Source organism: Paramisgurnus dabryanus, chromosome 5 (genome assembly GCF_030506205.2).
Source record: "Paramisgurnus dabryanus chromosome 5, PD_genome_1.1, whole genome shotgun sequence".
NCBI classification, from domain to species: domain Eukaryota; kingdom Metazoa; phylum Chordata; class Actinopteri; order Cypriniformes; family Cobitidae; genus Paramisgurnus; species Paramisgurnus dabryanus.
Genome location: NC_133341.1, coordinates 41,396,865 through 41,417,867, shown reverse-complemented (window position 1 = coordinate 41,417,867; position 21,003 = coordinate 41,396,865). Strand labels below are relative to the sequence as shown.

Here is a 21,003-nt window from a genome sequence, read left to right as displayed (position 1 = left end):
TAACTTACTTATGAGGTAAGTAGGTGTGTAATAATTGGGATAATGTACAGGCAAATATCACGAAATATTTCTGCAATAACAACCTGCTGCCTATACATAATCCCTTACATGAACAATTAATTTCCCCCCTTTTTAAGTATTGAACTAAATAAATCATGTTTAAATATGCAGACATCATCCTTTCCAGAAAAAGTATTTTATTATGCGACAACAGCGGATGACAGTTTGATGATATTAACCTTAAACAATTCATAATTAAAAATTATTTTGAAAAAAATGCATATAAATCTATCGTTCCTTAAAGGTACATTGTAGTTTCACAAAAAAGTTTTGTTAAATTAAAAGTATAAAACTGTCCCCACGTTACCTTTCTGGAGGTGTTAAGTATATGTAGTAATTTTGCTTTACCCTGATATAGTTGTCAAAATCATTACAATTATACCTAAAAAGCATTAATTTGGGTTGTACTTGAGATATATTTTCATGGATTTTTAGAAGCTGGACTGACAGCAATGTGTAATATTTGTGTGTTTGCACAGATTGATAAGACGGAGAACAAGTCACTGGAGGAGCGCGGGCGCATTATGATCTCACTGAAGTACAGCTCACAGAAGTGTGGCTTAGTGGTGGGTATCATTCGCTGTGCCCATCTCGCTGCCATGGATGCCAATGGTTTCTCTGACCCTTATGTTAAAACGTAAGTCATAAGTCTCATGACCTACTGTACCTGTTTCTTTTCTATTTGTTAGAGTACAACAAAAACCAATTTATCTTTGAATTTGAACGTACTACATCCGCCATCTTGATATATCACATGACATACCAGGGCTCCAGACTGCCATCAAAATTTGAGAGTGTGCCCCTGAATTTTACATCCAGTCGCACATGTGCGACCAGTAAATTTGACCTTTTTTTCTGATGTGACAGTGAATTTGAAACAGCACATTGTACTTTCTGCGTCTATCATCAAAGTATGTATTAGTAAAACAGTGGAAATTTGTAGAAATGTGATTATTTGGTTAGCATGTTGATTTACGCTGTGTGCCCCTACATTTTTTGGTTGCGCCCCTAAAATATTCAGTTGGGGGCCACTGTGCTCCTAGTGAAAAAAGTTAGTCTGGAGCCCTGCATACATCAGTATCTTCTGCAGCTATATGCATACAGTACAGGTTTCTATCATTTATTGTGAGTACTGATGGTTAGTCGAGGGTGAATAGATCATAACATGACCACAAATCTTCCTAACCTTTTATGAAGGTCTTTTCTGATGTGAGGTCGTTGTACCATAGGGTATGATAAGCCAAAGACCGTGGGTTCAAATCCCAAAGGAGTTAATTCTTGGGAACGACATTTAACCTCAAATTGCTCCAGGGGGATTTCCCTGTAATGCATATACCATATGGATAAAAGCCCATGCTACATGTCCAATTACAGTGTAAGTGCACCTTTCATTCTGACGCAACCCTGCCCTGATACCAACACATTTATATGCCATTTTTAATGGACAAATCTATCCATTCATCAGTATCAAAGATTGAAAAATAATGGCTTATGTTTAGTTTTAGGATGGTAATTTATTAGATAGAGAACTGGTGTTCCTAATTCGGTTTTTGTATCCAATGAAAGAGCTTGGATGCAAAAGCTGCTAAACACTGTCAAAAATTAGATAATATAATTGACCAAATGCTCTCGGCACATATTATAGGTTCTTCAAATACTTTTGTTTAATGTATACTTTGCTTAATCCTGAGCTCAGGTCATTCAGAAATACCGCTTTGTTGTAAGAAACCCTTAAACGCCACATACATTTTTCAGCAAAGTCCTCTAAGTGCACAGAAGAAGAATGGGACTTTTTTACCCAGTTTAGGGAGGTTTATCGAATATTTTGAGATATTGACCAAATTTTTTATTTGTTTACACTGTGAACATTCATAAAACTTACTACTAACCTTTTCATTGTGAAATTTCGGAACCTAACACAAAAAATATTGCACTTGGAGGGTTTTGCATCTTAGCTCTTCAATTATTTAAATACAATAATCGTATTTCTGTTTTCTGCATGTACAAACATTGGTCAGTTTCATCTGTCTGGTTCTCTGTAGCAGATATTGAATACTAAATTATTCATTCATCATTACTCGCGGTGACAACAAACAGAAGAAATCCTGTGCCAGTATTCTGTGCCCGTCTGCCATTTTCAAACATGTCTGAGTCATCGTTGAGTAATTGTTTTGTTTTTGTTGTCTGAACTGATATCAATTGACATTTTGGAGAAAATTGTGTTTTAATGAACAAGTAGCTAGTGTTTATTTGCCAAATAGATAAAGTTTCATAGCTTTTTGATCAGAAGCTGAATGATGGGTTTGCCCAGAGGCACTGATGCAGTCACAAATGATTTTCCAAGCAAGTGACAGTTTACAAAGAGAAGTAAATCTTTCATATGTGTTACTTTATCCCAACGGATACATTTTTATTCTACATCAATTTTAACTTGTTTTATTTAAGCAACAGGTTGTGTTTAATGACTTCAGTCTGTGAATCTTGTCTGGTAGTCTCTGTAAGAGATGAAGAGCAGGGCAACCTCATTAGGGAGAGAAAGCTTGCGGTAACACAACAGAATGAGACTTGGCCAATCTTTAATGACCTTTACAAAAGCAGATGTATAAAGTTTGGGTTCATTTCAACTTTATTTGATGAGGCTTTTCAGACCCAGATTAAACGCAGTTGATAATATCCAGCAGTTTTCTTTTACAGTACTAAATCTTTAAGTGAAGTTAAAAAGTAGTCCCACATTGCCCTCTAGTGGACATTAATTGCATGCAAAAAAAATTTTTTAACACGTTGCCAGTTTTAGCTGAATTCCCCATCTGGCATAATTAAGGATAAAGAATCTAATTTGGACTACTATTATTCAATTTATAAAAGGCAAACATAACCTTTAGCGAAAGTCTAAATGTTTATGATGTTAAAGGGATAGTTCACCCCAAAATGAAAATTCTGTCAATATTTACAAGTTGTTTGAAACCTGTACAAATTTATGAGTTTTGCTGAACACAATGAAGATATTAGTAATCAAGTAGGAAACAGGAGCACCATTGACTTTCCATAGTATGAAAGAAAAATACTATGAAAGTCAGTGGTGCTTCAAAACGGTTTAGTTACAAACATTGCTCAAAATATCTTCCTTTGTGTTCAGCAGAAAAAAAAAATCACATTTATAGCGAATAAATGATGACAGAATTTGCATTTTTGGGTGAACAATCCCTTTAAATGTGTTCAGACTAAACGCAGACATCATTCGATATCGCTGATATATTTTAGGTATCTCAAGCCAGATGAGAACAAAAAATCTAAGCACAAGACAACTGTCAAGAAGAAGACCCTCAATCCTGAATTTAATGAAGTAAGAGTTATCTGACTATTTTCCATTACAGTAAATGCATCAGACATTTTTATGTATAGTTGTAATGATCTTCATTTCTGATATATCAGGAGTTTTTCTATGACATCAAGTATGCTGACCTCAGCAAGAAGACTCTGGAGGTGACGGTTTGGGACTACGACATTGGAAAATCCAATGATTTCATTGGTAGGATCTTTTCAGAAATTATACTTTAGCCATAGGTTTATCTTTTTAAAGGGATAGTCCACCCAAAAATTAAAATTCTGTCATCATCATTGTTGGATGTAACGCATTACAAGTAACGTGCATTACGTAATAATATTACTTTTCTAAAGTAACGAGGAAAGTAACGCATTCATTTATAAATGTACACATTAATTTTTGAGTTACTTTTTTATAAAAAGTAATGCAAGTTACTTTCAGTTTAATTAATTAGAATAAAAAAATTTACTAAATTAAACTGAATGTAGTCACGTAGAAAAACGCACCATATGCATGCGCGCCTGAGCAGGAAAAGTTTGAGTCAGAAACAGAGATGGCAGGCCACAGCTTGAAATCTTTCCGATAGAAATATGCAATTTTTCACCTGCAAGGCCTGAAAGAGATCAAACCTCAACCAAGTAAGAAAAAGTAAAGCATAAGTAACTTAAAAGTAATGTAAGTATTACTTTCCATTAAACGTAACTAATTAGTTACTTTTTGGGGGAGTAACTAAATATTGTAATGCATACCTTTTAAAAGTAACTTTCCCCAACACTGGTCATTATTTACTCACCCTCAAATTTATTTCCTCCATTAAACACAAAGAAAGAATTTTGAGAATTTTTTATAACCAAATCATTTCTGAGCACCACTGTCTTCCATAATACTTCCATGTTACTTTTAACACAACTTGTGTTATATTTTAACACAAAATCAACACAAAATGTGTACATCAATACACATTGTGGGCCTTATCTTGCACCCAGCGCAATTGACTTTGTCAGTGACGCATATATCATTCGTATTTTGCACCGGCGCACAGCGGGTTTTTCCCTCCACAGACGCACGTCGGCAAACTAGGGAATGAACTTGCGCTCCCTGTGCGGTTCAGCGCAAAAAAGGAGGCGTGTTCCGGCGCAAACCATCCCTGATGCTATTTTGCAGTTTCAAAAAACAATTGCGCCACTGACCAAAAAAAACTAGTTTAAAGTCAGTGGCGCGTTGCGCGTTGTTCATTATGCTATTTTAAGGGCGCATGCTTGACCATAATGTATAGCATGCACAACGCGCACACACTTTGCTTATCTAATCTACACAGATGCAACAGTTATTTTTGCAAATCATGAATTGTTACAAATAAAAAATATTAACACATGAGATAAGGGAAATCATAGTGGTGAGCATTGTGGTGATAGTTTTTCTCTATTTTGTGTGGCTGCGTTAAAAAATTCTCATGCAAATAACGATTAAAATATTTTCATAAGTTTGTTGTGTGGCTGTATTACGTTTATTTTATGTAAATAATAATTAAAATGTTTTCATAAGAAACCTTAATGTATGTGAACTTGATTTGTAAGTGTACTTTGGGGTTGGACTGCTTGCGTTTCTTGGCTTTCAGCGGTGAGGGTGGACGCAGCGATGTCCTCTGCTGGCGTCTGTGTAGAGGCAGATCCACCTCCCGTTACACGGCGTGCCCGATTTATGCTGGCAAGCTTGGGATTCCCCCGTCTCCTGACATCATTGTAGCGCTTGCGGCGCAACGTCCTGGGCATGCCAGCTGATGAGACAATTTTGGCTATTTCCTCCCTTATTGATTTGCGCCTGGCGCAAGAGTTATTTCTCCCGCCGGGAAAATAGCAACAGCGTCCAAGATCCGGCCACAAAGTCACTTGCGCTTTGCGCTTCGCACTTGCGTTTCAGATCGTTAAAATAGGGCCCAATGTGTTAAAAGCTTAACGCACAAAGATGTGTAAAAAATTAACACATCTTTTCTAATAGTGTACAATTCAAGTCTTTTTTTACATTTATAAACCTTTAAATTATAAATATTCGTTTGTTTTATGATACAAAACGTAACAAACGTAACCTCCGGAGCGATCGCGTCCTTGTTCCCTTGTCTGATCGCGTCCCTGTTCCCCTGTCTGATCCAGTCCCTGTTCCCCTGTCTGATCCAGTCCCTGTTCCCCTGTCTGATCCCGTCCCTGTTCCCCTGTCTGATCGCATCCTGGTTCCCCCGGTCTGCTCCCGATCCGGAGGCAGCACACTGGGGAAAACTCCCAGTGCTTTAGATTGGCAGTCCACTACAGCAGGAGTGGGGAACCCTGGGTCCTGGAGGGCCGCTGTACTGAAGAGTTTAGTTCCAACCCTAATCAAACACACCTGAATTTCATTTTCAAGTAATCCTGAAGACTTTAATTAGATTTTTCAGGTGTGTTTAATTAGGGTTGGAACTAAACTCTGCAGGACAGTGGCCCCCCAGGACCAGGGTTCCCCATCCCTGCACTACAGTGACTGCGAACAGACTGCGGAAAACTGGAACTTGAATAGACTGACGAGAAAAGCATCTGAATCGCTAACAGAGGGGTGTGTGGTGTGCTGCTTTTGGGCTGTAACTAAACTTATATGACTGCAGGCAAAGGCGGCAATGTGGTAAACATTGCATCTACTGTACTTTGACGTAGGAGGACGTATAATGTCATATGACAGTGTAGTAGTAGTAGTGTCTAATTTCTTAGGGGAATAATTTTAACCCTTCCCATTTTCACTCTGTTTTAAGGAGCAAGTGTTAAGGGGTAGGCATAGGGGTATAAAATAGAATTGGAATTAGGCCAAAGTTTATCTTGTACTGTATACTATTTTGCAGTGTCATTTGTTGTTGCAGTTTTACTTAAGTTTTCCACTCTTTTTTTTCAGGTGGAGTCTCATTAGGTATCAATGCCAATGGCGAGAGGCTTAAACACTGGTTTGACTGTCTCAAAAACAAGGACAAGAAAATCGAGCGCTGGCACACGTTAACCAATGAACTCCCTGGTTCAGGGTACAATGACTGAAAGTCTACCTTCGGGGCTGCACCAGTGCCCCATCCCTCATCTGTATGATGTCAATGTAAGCCCGGCCTTTGATGGATAGATCAACACACCAACGGTCCATTGATTTAGAGATGGGTGCCAATATCTGTTTCTAACTAACACACCTGCTCCAACTCTCCTGGAATTGAGCTTGCGGTTCAATCTCTGGCTTGATTCGGGGGTCTTTAATCAGCCTGTGTTTTTACAACCACATTAAAAATGGACAAATTATGTCCATATAGCCAATTGGAGATAAATATTTAAACATGCTCCTTTTATTCTCTCTGTCCTCTTAGATATCTCTAAGGTGAAACGTGTATTCAAGAATGCAGTTTACAGAAGTTAGCTGTCAGATAAAAGGGCCAAAACTGTACATTTATTGCCACTGGGGTGGTACCCTCAAATGCTTATGTCTCAATGCAACACATTGCAATGTTGTACCTTTTGGGGTTCAGTATTATACCCTAAGCACCTATTGTGTACCCTAAGGAATATATTTGTACCAGTTAACCAGCTAACTGTACCTTATAAGGTACACAATAGGTCCTTAAGGTACAACATTGTATTATTTTTAGTATACCTGTAAAGGTACAAAATGCAACCTTAGGGTACCACCCCAGTGACAGAAAAGGCACAGTTTTGTACCTTATTCTAACAGTGCATCACATGCTTATGGCAGCAAAAAATCCAAAACAAGGATGAAATGAGCGCTGCTGTTGTTGTTTACATCAAGAATACAGTCCAAATCTTTTCTGATGTTTGTCTTAAGGCTGAAGCAAAAACAACAAGATTATATTTTACAGACAGATGATTGTAAGAATCATATAAACTAGTGTTTTTAAGTGAAGAAAAATCACAATATTTACAGTTCCCGTGTCATTACAGTACATTTGCGATTGAGTCGTCTTAAAAATGAATGTAATTAAATTACGTTTATTTTATTCATTTCTGTCTCACAACAAATGAACAGTGTGCCATTGCCAATGAAAGCACACAGGAGCTAAAATAGCCATTATCTAGAAACTATACATAGAGATAAAACCCTGTTTACACACCGGACACACTAACGCCCAAAAAGCTGCTCACGAAATTAAGACCACGGATCATAACTTTCTTTTAATAGTTTTTCCATCTCCTGATTTTGGCTATTAGATTTATATATTTCTTGTTTTTTAATTTTGTCCTAGCCCAATCGATATGGTAGATGTCTCTTTTTAAATTATTCAATCTGTGAGGGAGAAAATGGGCTTACACATTTAGTTGATCAACAGCATGTTTATTCTATTCATCCCTTGACATTTTTAGGGTTGTACAATTTGGACCAAACATATTTTTTAATATAAGAGTCATTTTTAATTTTGTGTACATGTGTTTTTATTAAGGGATAGTTGACCCAAAAATCAATGGGTCATCGACTGTATGCTTACCATCATTTATCAAAATATCTTCTTATGTGTTCAACAGAATAATGAAACTCTTGTAAATGATGATAGAAGTTTCATTTTTGGGTGAACTATCCCTTTAAGTTGTTATTTATATAACCAATTTATTAGTTTAGCCTTTCTATGTTATTGCATATTTAGCATGCGACGGGTGGGTATATTGGATGTATTACTGTATGTTTAACTATTTTACAGAGTTATTTTTTTATTCACTGTTGAAGCTAAACTCCTGCTGACCATTTTTCTTATTTTAAAACCCCTGAAAGCAGACCACGCAGTATCTCTTTGACAGAATTCATTGTAAAAGCCACCGCAGTGACATTTTTGTAATCTTTGCTTTTGTAAACAAACTCTATGGCATAAAAATGCATGCAATGTTCTTGGGCTGTCATTAAACGAACTAAGCTTCATGTTTGATACTGTCGTACTCCTCTGTAAACGAGAGTTCTGCTTTTGGATGCTGTAAGAATGTCAGCCTTTCTTCTTGGACAGTTTTTGTACTTTTGCATTGCCTGTCAGTTTGCTCTATTGACTGGACATGTGACTGCATGTTATAAAAAATAAATCTTGTCTTGTTTTTATCATTTTTAACTCTCAGGCAATCGTTTGCATTTATCAAGTCAGTATATTTCTTCTCCTGGTTCACCAAGTTAATCTTGCACCGAATGGCCGAATTATCGTGCCTTTTCTTTTCTAACAGTGTTTTTGCACCGCTCACTTTACAAAGATTCCTAGATTGATATTAGCTTTTAATATGGAAACTATATGATACATAGTTCAATTCTTGTCTGTGTTACACTGTTGAAACATTGTGTATCTCTTGGATTATGCCTCTGGAATAAAGACACATTATGGGTATCCTTACACTGTCTCACACTGCGCTGTTTATGGCAGGGATGCAAGGCTGAAGTAAAGGATGCTCGTATGACTTCAAATTTTGGGATATGGTAGTTTAAAACATACAATTAAAATCAATCAAAAACGAAACTAAAGTCAGTTTATTTTCTTGCTCTCCCTCGCTGTTAAATCGTTTATTAAGGATTCTTATTGAAACTGATCTCTGTTCATCATTCATATTTTCTTGCATGTCACATTCATGATGTGATGTTGACAGCCATCATATGTGAAAGAAACTACAATTCTCTTTGTTCGATTATAGGATTATCAAGTACCAAAATTAATCAATTACCAAAATTAATCAACCCTCAGCCTCTGGAGTGAGAAATCAGGACGGGGCATTTTCCGGGCTATGATGTCCCACAAAAGGTTTCACGATATCAGCCAAACACTGTGGTTCAATTAATATTAACATGTTGGCATATAAAGGGTTACATTTTTCACAAATTTAATTAATATTTTATATGAATGTTTCAGGCAGAAGTAGTTTTAAAAGATTGTCTCGGTTTTAGTTGAAAAAATATTGATGCATGATATTTTTAGAACAGTTTTTGGGAAGGTGTCATTTTTGCCTTATAAGAACACATGCATACATTTTTTAAGGGTCTCTTAAATGTTTTTTGTGTCACAAATATAATTTTTCTCTTTTAATTTAACGCTATACAAATAACTTTGTATATTATAATTACTGATTTAATCACAAAAGAACTGTATAATTGGTTCTTTACTGTTCTGGGCTTTCATTTTTCATCAACATCTCCACCAAATGATGAAACCCATGTTGGTGGGCATCATCTACAGGCCATATTGTCTCTTTGCTGTTGTATTAAAGGAAAATTAGGTAATGTCGTTTCAAATCAAGAAAATGGTGGAACTTTTCATACACCTGAAAGAACCTTTGTCCACATACCTCATCTGATTGGAGCACACTGCCTGTGGAAAAGCAAAAGAAGGATGATGCAGCTGACTTCAAGTAAACGCTTGGATTTAAAAATTACATAACGTTTATGATATAATTATAATAAAGGCTCACCACATGTTGTAAGGGAGTTCGGCCTTTAGGGTCAGAAACATTAAAATCAACTCCCGCCTTCTTTCGTACGTCCGTATGTTCGGTCTCCAAGGATGGCATTAGGGCAGCAAGACTGCAGATGAGCACTAATGTCAAGTTGTGCCACGTGCAAATTAAGCAGTACGACCTCGCCCATCTGCACTTAAAATATCACCTTATGAAAAAAGGTCACATGACAGACCACAGGTATAACAGCTGATTTACATTCAGGTCACTGTTGATATTGCCATAGAGTAAGCAAGATTACCTCTTTTAGATGATCCTCCAGAGCATTAATATTATCTTGTGCAGCTGAGATGTTCACCGAATGAGGGAATATAAGTAATATATTTCTATATTAAAGTTATTTGCGACAAAATCTGTAAACGTTGTTGGAGACCCTTCTTCTCGAAACAAAATACCATCATTATAATAACTAAAATAACTCCAGTAAGTCAAAGAAACAACAGTCCACCCAATCGGGGCCGTTAAACTATTAACGTGCTGCAACACTGAAGAGAAAGGGCGCGAAATTTAAATTCTAGCCGTCAGAATCATCGTCAGAACATGTTGATTTCATGTTCATTTTTTTAATTATTATTGTATAACGTTTAAAATATGAATGGTATAATTGTTTGTGTTTTCATTCATATTTTATTTCGCAATAAAGAAAAAAACACTTACAATTCTAGCGCCGCATGTTGTCACGTAACTGGCCCTGGTTGTTCGACTTGAACGGAAGGCTGCTGCATCCATGTCTATGGCTGCATCCTCCGGAGGTCGCATTTGAAGGCTGCATACGTCATAAAGACTGTGTTGTTTTTAATATTGAAAATTATAACGTTGATTATTATTCTTATTTAATCATAAATTGTTATAATATGCTTATGACTTGGGAATGTAATGCTCATAGCTCAAACAAACCAGTCTTAATGACGTGTGCAGCTTACAAATACAACCTCCGACCTGCCGACCGGCAGATGACATCATAATACCGCGAGAGCGAATGGAGAATTCGTACTGTAGAGTCTGCAGTCGAATCGCTCTCGCGGTACTGTGATGTCATTTATTTTTAGGCATCTGATTTTAATAAAATAGAAAATTATAACGCTTTTTAGTGCTGTTAATTTTTTATTGTTACAGCTAAAATGTCCGTTTTAATATGCATTTTACTGAATAATAATAATAATAATAATGTATAATTAAAGAAATGTGTATTATAATAAAGTTATTTATTTTGGTTTCGTTTAAATATTTTGTACAGCATTAACTATACAATCATTAATTATTAGTAGTCTAATTACATTTATCAGCCAAAATGTTAACAAGTAATATTTCATTATGTTGGTTGGAGAGAATTAACAGGAATAAGCGATGGAGAGTTTCAAATTCACAACAATAATAAAATTATATAGAAATATATATGTGTTTTAAACAAAAATATCCGATATGTTAAACTTTTTAATAGATTGAAGAGAAGTTATTTAATCAGTAAACGCCAAACACCAGCAGAGCCGTAAAATGTCGTAAAGTCAGCTCGTGCTCTATAAAGACGACCGTGCTTCTTCCGGTCTTTCTCATAATCGCTTGGTTGGAAGGAGAGCTAGCCTGTTCGCTTGCTGGTTGAGGTAACGTTAGGTCGCTAAATATGTCAATAAATTGCTAATGTCTCAATTTTTCTAAACGTATAATGTTACAGTTGTTACAGTGTGTTGTTCATTGGAACATGATAAATGATTTAAAACGGAGTTATTTTAACGTAACAGAGAAGCGCACGCTTACACCACGTGTTATGTGCAAAGCACATGGCTGATGTGTAAAGCAAGTAACGTTACTGTAATAAATACATATATTTTAAGGTTCTCCAGGCACATTAATACCGTAGTTCTGTTATATTTAGTCAAAGTGTCTATAGTTTTAACCTGGGCCGTTCGTGCCTTGGATCAATCTCAGCCATGCACAACCTTACAAACGGAACTCCTCATATAGAGAGAATTCCTCTTTCTGCATGGCTATAAAAATCCAGGTTTGCTTTCATTGCTGTGTTATACGTTGCAGTGATGACAATGAGGCCTGGGACATGTTAATGCATGCCATTTATATATAGGATATAGAGTATAAGAAGCATTACGTAGTTAAGTGTGGCATGGCATCTGACGTCATTGGCACATATCATTGTTTAATGATATCCGTTTTTCACTTAAACCTCGTGTACAAAAGTTAATTGCACTTAAGCTAACAACCTTTTACCCTTTCCATTTAGGGTAATTTGATATTTCACCATGTTATTGGAAGCCTTGTGCAGTCATCGCATACAGTATGGTAAGTGTCTCGGATGGTTCATTGAGAGTACTGCACAGTACTAGTCACAGTCCAGTCTATAGTGGGCTTAGGAACTAGTGCAGTGCAAAAATCACAATTCTCTTCTCTTGCAACCCACTGTTGTTTCCACCAAATAACAGTGCTACTTATGAGAGGTGACATGCGTTTACCTTATGCTATACTTTTGCTTCTGTTTCTTTACATGCTTTTAAAAATGCTTTTGTGTACTTGCAGGATTTGGATAAAGTTTGGTCATGTGGACCGATAGGTAAGAATTTTTTGGGATAATGCGAAGTAATGCATTTGTAATGATGATTGGCAATGTTCAACTGCTCTTACTATAACCGTGAAAGAGAAAATGCCTCTCTGAACAGTCAAGCTGTATTGTGTATGCCTAGATTTGGAGTATGCATACTTTGCTTTACTTACGGTTACCTTACTTTCAGGTCTGAGAACACATCCCTTCATTTCTGGAGTTGTATATTCCGAAGTTTGCCTTTGCATGGTAGGTTATACCATTAGATATAGTTGAATGAATTTGACAAACTGCTATAAAAATGAGGTCTATCCCGACTGGATCCTCTCAGTAGAACTTAGTCGTTGGAAACGCCTCAAAGACCAAATCTGTAGTATCGCTTTACCCATGTTGCTATTATCATTAGCTGTGTGGGAAATTACTGCAGGACATGCCATAAGCTTATAGGATATGCTGTTATTGTGATGTGCAATATCTCATGTCTTTGATTTCTTCTTTGTAGGTGTGATCACTATGAGGGGTGACCACTAGGAGGTGCACTTGCTTTTTGGTGAGTGGGTCTGCAAGGCTGCTAAAATAATAAATGCGTTAAAGCTTTAAACTGCACTGTGGGTATCTGCATCCAGTTGTATGTCTGGCTGGAATGTTCAAATGCCGGTGCTAGATCAATTCGACACCTGCTGTCTGGACCTTATACTTGTTGTTGGGTCCTAGTGGTGGTCGAGACAATTTTTTTCCATCTAGAGTTGTTCCCCTTTTTTGGATGTATTGTTATTTATAGATCTGTTTTGCCCAGTGTTTACATTTATAGTGCAGTGCATTATATACCAAACACTGATGCAAGCAATGGCTTAATGTGAAATGTGCTCAGTAGGTCGCAGCTTGGCAAATTGCATTTTCAAACTTGCAATTTGTTCAGCCATCGTGTTTGTAATTCTGCTGTGGCATGTGTCGTCTGAACATTTGTCAGTGGGCTGTTGTCAATTCTCCCACATACCTGACATGCCCTACCCTAACCCTATTACTCTATGCTTATCCAAGATTGTGTCATGGGGGTAACTGCATACTGCAACCTGCCTCTTGTAGTAGCCTTGTTTATTTAAAAGCTTAGGTTGTCTATATAATCCTGACTTGTTAATGTGTTATCCATAGATCTCATATGGATTGTTTGACCAGCATTCATCCAATTGGGCTGAAAGACCAAAGGTAAGGCATGCTTTTAGTCTTCGTATACCTAAAATATCTGGTCATATACCAAGGCTTTTAGGATACGTGGTTCCTGACTTGCTGTGGACTTGACCAAAGATTAAAGCTCATCCTAATGAGTCCCTTCAGTATTGTTGCTGTTGGATTTGTTAGGAACATTTTAGTCTAACTCTATGCGACTCTTCTTTTGAACTTGTATTTGTGTTTAATCGTATTTCGATTTCATGTTAACAGGCTTCAAATTGGAGTGTGGGATTTGGCGTCCGGTGGATGTATGGAAGGTGAGCATACTTCTGCTGCTTTGGATCACTTTCAAAGGGGGTCAGCCACTTGCCTCCACTGGCGATCCTTAACGCCGTGATCCTACATAAGTGCCCAGCAAGATTTTTTGCAGGTTTTATGCTAAATGAAATCCCTGTTTTCTGTTGGGCAACACCTTGTTTGCTTTGCATAAGAAACATGAATGGCATGTTGTAATGCTATGAAAAGTAGTTGTAATTGTACTTTTCATGTTTTCAACAGATGTGGGTTGGTGAACAGTCTTCTGTGCAGAAATTGTAAAGTTTCCCTGAGCTTCATAATTTGTGATGCATGAAAGTTTCTTTCATAACTTGCAATAAAAACTTAACACTAGTGTAATGTCTTGGGTGGTCTTTAAATTGTATATTTTCTGATCGTCAAATATGGGGGATGTTTATATAATTTATAGTTCCATATGTTTTTCAACTGCAAAATGTAATTGAACAATTAAAGGAAGGCCCTTATATGTACAGGACAATCATAGGAAACTAGACAGTCCTCCTTTACACAGGAGGGGTTGCTCAAATGGTTAGCTGGAGAGATTTGCATGAGACATGCTGTATTTATTTAAACTGATTATAGTTTTGGGTTATTTGAGCTGTAGCAATGTGAAAACTCCAGCACCCCTTAGAGAGGATAACATTAAGTTTAGCCTTGTTGCCAGTGTCATGCCGGTGGGAGATTTGGTTCTCAGGGTTTCACGTGGGTCATGGGGTTTAGATTAAAGGATTCTCTTCAGATAACACAGCTTTTAGTTTTTGACAAGCTTCTTTTAAATGTTAAACTAGCCTTTATTTTTGAGATGCTTCAATGTTTTAGACCTTGTTCACACTGTCAGTCCAAATCTGATTTTGGTGCATATGCGATAGGAATCCAGTCATATTTAGGACGTGTGAACGGCTAAAAACCACATGAAAGATTGTCGTGCCAGCGCAACGTCATTGCTATAGAAATGCTGCAGATAATCTGGAAAACTGCAGGATGCACAGATCGGCTTTGAACCATTATGAGGCATAATATAGACAGAGTTTCAAATTGCATGTCCACAAAAATATGATTTGGACTGATGGTGAACAAGGTATTCAAGCACACCACTATATTTAATGAATGCCTTAAAGTCATAGTTTACCCAAAAACATTCTTGTCAGTTCACTTGCTATTATTGTTACAAACCCGTTAAATTTTTTGTTCTGATGAACACAAAGGTAGATATTGAGGAATGTTTCTAACCAAATCTATCAGAGGCCCCATTGACTTCTACAGTAGGAACAAAAATACCATGGAAGTCAATGGGGCCTCTGATCACTTTGGTTACAAACGTTTCTTAAAATATCCGTTTACAATATACAGGTTTTTAAATTTGCATTAAACTGTATGGCAGTGTTTTAAAACTCCTACAAATTACAGAATCTTTCTTTGTATTATTAGTTGGGTGTAAATTGCTTTTAGTGTAACTGCTGATTCGCACATAGGCAACATTGTCATGCGGTACACGTTACTTTTCCTGCAACTTAGGATGAGCGAATCAGTGATTTGCTCACCGTAGTGTTACAAACACATTTCTGAAATGTAAGATGTTAGAGACTTGCAATCTCTGGCAAAAAGCCATGTCAACATTCTTGAAATGACCTGAAGCTGAGGCAAGAATTATTAGTATGTAATTTTTGATAAACTAAAATTGAATGTAGTTGTTCATTAATCATATGGTTTTGGACTCAGTATTGTAAGCTTTTGTAAGGTATTATGTCAAAACTAAACTGTCTTAAACTATGGCTTAAAGGGGACATTTCACAAGACTTTTAATGTCAAATAAATCTTTGGTGTCCCAAGAATACGTATGTGAATTTTTAGCTCAAAATACCATATAGATAATTTATTATAACATGTTAAAATGTGCTGTATTTGGGTGTGCCGTTTTAGCTGCAAATAAGCGGATCTCTGCACTAAATGGCAGTGCCGTGTTTTGATAATGCAGATTAAGGGGTGGTATTACCTTTTCTGACATCACAAGGGGAGCCAAATTTCACCTATTTTTTTTTCACATGCTTGCAGAGAATGGTTTACCAAAACTGAGTTTTTGGGTTGACCTAGGGTGACCATACGTGCCATTCTTCACGGACAGATCCTGTCCAGGATTTCGGTTCGTCTTCCGGAAGTCGTTTTTGTTGACCGCATACGCCATTCAGTTAAAAACATAAGACATACAATCGTAGTTACCTTAAAATGTAACTGTTGCTTTTCTGTAATAGTAATAATAATAATCCTCTATGACGTATGCGGTCGACAAATACGACCTCCGGAAGACGCACCCGAAATCCTGGACAGGACGCGTCCTGGAAGAATGGCACGTATGGTCACCCTAGTTGACCTTTATTACATTTTCTAGGTTGATAGAAGCACTGGAGCAATTATAGATGGTTTCAGCAGTACCAACATAAACAAGCGGCTTTCGTGGTCAACACGTAACTTCCGGTAAACTCTGCTAAGAATAAATGACGACAACAACAGTCCTTTTAACTTCTTACACCCTGAAGCTATTTTGGGGATTTTCGCCTGGATTTGGCCTACCCAATTTCAAAAGCATCCCATACCCACATGCAGAGGTTTACATACAAAAGTTTGGTATCATTTTACAGGTAACCCTTTGAAATTACATAAAACACTGTTAAAAGTGCTCAACATGGTTGTATGTGATATCAGTCCTCTAATAAACACAAAAATAAATAGGCGCTTTTTGATGTTTTTTTTCTAAAGTTTTTATTTGAAAGTATATAACTCTGGCCCTGGGTATCTCAGGTCCCTGCAGACAGTTTTGTTTGATTCCAGCAATTGTCAGCTTACAGAGGAAAAAGGAATTTTTTCTCTATCATAATAAATGCAAAAGTTATTTTACTCCAACTGAAGGGAGGAATAATACCCTTTTTGTATACAATTTCTGCCTAAGAACATTTGAAGTGTCCCCATAACCACATACAGTGGAATAAATGCAATTTCTTTATATCATTTTAAAGAAAACCCTTTGAAGTTACATAAAAAGCTGCTGTTTGTGACAAATATTGTTATTTATGTTGTTTTTCATATGATGAAACACCAAATTTTCTTTTTTATGTTGTAAATACTGTCTTTGATAGTGTATAACTCTGGTTCTGGGTGCTCTAGCAGACTGCAGACAGTTCTGGTTGTTACCAGCAGCAGACAGTAAACACCCAAAAAAAGAATGAACTCTTTAGCATGTCGCATTCAAAAGTTATTCTCATTTTACTTAAGGGTGTGAAAATACATTTTTCATATAAATATTAATTTTTTGTTTTGCACATATAATAAATAGCAAGGGATTATATATGCACACAACCAAAGAAAATGCTGTGAATGGACTCATTGTTTAGAGTAGGACCTAAAATAAAAGATGGTGTATCATTTGTGGCTATATGTGCTATCTGAGGCAGTCCACACTCAAGTTTCACATATGTTTACAAAAGACCATTTTTTACCTTATTATTCATTCAGCGATTGTTGGATATGTGTTGATATTAGAACAAAAATAACGATGTAGCCTTATTCCTGAGAGTGAGAGCTTTCATTTGATATAAGACTTGCCCATGTTTGTCATTTTTGAGAAATATGAAATATGTAAATATTAAATGATATAATAAAATATTGGGGGGGTGATAGTGTAAATTAAGTGTAAATAACTTTCTTACAGTAAAAGATGTGTCAAAGTGATGCATATCTGCAGAAAGTAGAGACTCTAAGCTTTCAAACAGTATCTCATATGTGTTACTGGGGTCCATGACGGAGCATCAAAGATTAAAAGAATATTTTATATTAAGTCAAAATACGAAATTCTGGACCCGGGACAGGGTCCTCAGGGTTGAAGAGGTTAAAGTAGTTTATTTATATAACAAGCTAAATTAACAACACGTAGATTACCTAGGAAACCAAAACAGTAGTTATTTTCGACGAGGCATTTGTTCCAGAGTTTAGTTTAGCAAATAAACTGAAACCGGAAGTGAAGTTTTCGACCACGCGTGTGTGTCCGATGAAACCATCTATAGCACTTAACTGGATCTTGTCTACATCACCACTTAGCAGATGAAAGCACACCTCCATGTATAAATGCAAGCATTCTAGATCATTTACGTACACGCAGGTCATTTTATTTACTAGCGTGAAAATCAAAAGCTCAGCGCTCAATATGTTTTGAGTTGTAGTGCTGAGAGGAATAGCATCTAAAGAGGAGAACTGTCCTTTGAACTGAACAATGCCTGTCCCTGTGAGAGATCTGTGTCCCAGGGATCTTATCACAGCTGCACACAAAGAATGCTTGTTTGTTCATGACGCTCTGCAGCACTGGCCCTGGTTACCAATAGACAGCTTTTGTGAATTATTAAACTTCTGGCTTCTTTTTTTAGATGATGTATTCTGGTCAGGAGTTAAATTAATGAGTGTCATGATCTCATTATGTGCCTGTTTATTACAAACATGACATTTAACTGTTCATCCTTAATAATCTTTGCAGTGTCATTTTATTAGCATGTATGTTTTTTATTTTTACAATTCATACGATTTAACAGAGAATATTTTATTTTGTTACTTAGCGGTGTATGTATTATTTAGTTACATTTTTCTGCGTTTTTTAATCTATGTGTCAATGTTTGCATTCGGTCTGAAACTGTTTCAACACTGTGGTGATAATCTTTAAAATGAACATAACCGTCACCTCTTGTCAAGCATTCTTTTGATTAGATAAGCTGCCTGTAAGACTCATACAGTATGAGATGTGTGACTAACCTATGTCTCAGCTTGAACACAGTTTGTTTATGCTCTATACAAGAAGTCACATTCTCTGATTATAATCTAGGTAGGGGTATGATGAAGTGCCATTTGTTAACCTATTGGAGCCTGTGTCCTATCATATGCAACATCATGTGATCAAGCAAGGTATAGTATATTCTTTGTGTCCTTGCATGTGAAAATAAATTTTTTGCATGGCAGGGAAAACAAGTTCATCAAAGCAAAACTGCACAGGTCTACAAATATATGGGGTAATGGTGAGTAACGATTAATCGCGATTAATTGCATACAAAATAAAAGTGACTTTTTGCATAATATATTTGTGTGTTTTATGTGTAATTATTATATATTCTAAATATATACACGCACACATACACACGTAAATGGTTCTTAAATACATACGAGCGTGTGCATGTGTGTGTGTTTATATATACATAATAATTACACACAACACACACTCGTATATTATGCAAAAAAGCCCTTTTTATTTTGTAACCTTTTTTACGATTTTAATCATTGCTCACCACTAATTTACAGTGCATTTGGCAAACTTTTTAAATCCAAAGTGACTTACAGTGCATTCAATATGTAATTGTTTTAGCAATATGTGTGTTTCCTAATAATCGAACCCATCACCTTTCCATTGCTAATTGAGTAACACATATTTTTATTATTTTTTTGTTGTTTGGTAGATGCTTTCATCGGACATACGCATGTGGACGGAACTTAACTTCCGGTCTTTGTTTGTTTAATGGTCTGGCTAGTGGCTAAACTGAACTCTGGAACAAATACCTCATCGAAAATAACAAATGTTTTGGTTTCCTAATGACAAGGGGGGGGGAGACCGCGATCATGGATCACCACTTTGTGGTTTGGCAGCCGATCTGTAGTCAAGATTGTATACATTATACACATTTTACATTTTACAACATTAGCTCAGTGAAGTTTTTGATTTGCTTTAGCTATGATTTGAACTAAGGTTATCTACTTGTTGTTTATTTAGCTTGTCATCAGAAATAAACCACTCAAAGGACTCTCTTGTTATTGATTCTTTCTAGAAGTTTTCCGGTAGTTATGTGTGTTCCATAAAAGCTGTTTATTTATGTTGTCACTGCTGAAACTATCTAAGAGGAGAAGACCCTCCCCCTTTTTTAAAATAGTGTTTCATTTATGGCACAGTCAATATTGTTTAGTAGGCAAAAAGCAGTAGGCGAGGCAAGTAGTAGGTCAGAGTTCATAGTATTCGAAAAATTGTAGCTGTAAAGTACCAGGATGACCTACTATTTCCGATCATTCGATGGACACTCTGCTATCCAGTGATCCCCCAGGAGATGAGCTATCCAACGAAGAAGACGACGGAGGGGTGTAGTTTTATTATTTTTTTAAATGCCGTAAAGCAGCAATACAAATGCAAATACATATAAACAGCTGTCCATTGTGTTTAAATTGTGCTTGTTAAACGTATTAATTTCAATTAACGACTAACTTGTTGTTATGGCGCTGTATGTCGCGTGATGTTTTAACGTGGCGAATGTGGTACGTCTGAATTCATATCCATATACTATATATTACCGATTGTTTTAAAGTGCACCTAATTCATTGCTAAAAAACAACGTTATTTTGTCTGTTTGGTATGATACGATGTGTTCACGTGTTTTTTTTTTGGTTAAAAAACACTTTTTTCCCACATACCGTACATTTTTGTAGCTCCAGATTTCACTCTCTTCCTGAAACGCACAGATTTTTGTACATAACTCATCGATTTGAAAAGCGCTGTGATTGGCCTGAATATCTCTGACGTCAGCGGGAAATGTGGCGCTCCTTACCATGTTTGAAAGATTAGGTCACAATGCAATGCTAACAGGAGTTACAGGCTGAGAGTCAGAAGTAATTATGATAATGTCGGTCTTGTCTACATCATCAATCCCAAGAAGTAAAATGTTGCCTACAATCCGTGTGTTATTTGTAGTCCAAGAAAAGAGATTTACGTTGGAGATGATAACACGCGTCATTGTTTACTTAGGGGTGTGTGTGTACCCTTTTGCATATCGTTAACATGTACTAATACACACTTACACACCAAAGGAAATGTAAAATCGTGAATCGGACAATAGGTGACCTTTAACAGTCGAAGAGTAGGTACTTAATCTAATTCAGTACCTACTGTCACAGTATGCATTTTCGGACGCTGCCATAAAAATTTAGAGGGCGGGACGCTTCAGTATGTAAAGAGCATTTGATTGGACAGGAAATTTGATGATGTCATAAAAATTCTATAGGCC

The 21,003-nt window shown here is 36.6% G+C and overlaps 1 protein-coding gene, 2 long non-coding RNA genes and 1 other non-coding gene across 9 annotated transcripts in view; 3 read left to right on the top strand and 1 right to left on the bottom strand.

Moving 5' to 3' along the window:
* Positions 1 to 8,492, top strand: part of doc2b (double C2-like domains, beta) — a 276,973-nt gene extending 268,481 nt beyond the window's left edge. For all 6 annotated transcript variants that reach the window (XM_065284219.2, XM_065284218.2, XM_065284217.2 and 3 more), the window contains 4 exons: positions 540 to 697; positions 3,322 to 3,403; positions 3,493 to 3,589; positions 6,299 to 8,492. In XM_065284219.2, the coding sequence (XP_065140291.1) occupies positions 540 to 697; positions 3,322 to 3,403; positions 3,493 to 3,589; positions 6,299 to 6,435 (474 nt within the window). In that variant the 3' untranslated portion in view covers positions 6,436 to 8,492. The remainder of the gene's footprint in view (positions 1 to 539; positions 698 to 3,321; positions 3,404 to 3,492; positions 3,590 to 6,298) is intronic.
* Positions 2,526 to 9,981, bottom strand: LOC135774255 (uncharacterized). The gene is made up of 3 exons (XR_010543665.1): positions 9,826 to 9,981; positions 9,703 to 9,725; positions 2,526 to 2,555 (listed from the first exon to the last, which is right to left on the bottom strand). It is a non-coding gene; the product is annotated as an uncharacterized lncRNA (long non-coding RNA).
* A 1,426-nt stretch (positions 9,982 to 11,407) lies between these two features.
* On the top strand, positions 11,408 to 14,260 carry LOC135774535 (uncharacterized). Its single transcript, XR_010543726.1, has 8 exons — positions 11,408 to 11,471; positions 12,107 to 12,165; positions 12,400 to 12,433; positions 12,612 to 12,670; positions 12,924 to 12,971; positions 13,574 to 13,627; positions 13,862 to 13,908; positions 14,150 to 14,260. It is a non-coding gene; the product is annotated as an uncharacterized lncRNA (long non-coding RNA).
* LOC135774598 (small nucleolar RNA SNORA18) lies at positions 12,722 to 12,855 on the top strand. The gene has a single exon (XR_010543759.1). It is a non-coding gene; the product is annotated as a small nucleolar RNA SNORA18 (small nucleolar RNA).
* Positions 14,261 to 21,003: the final 6,743 nt, after the last annotated feature.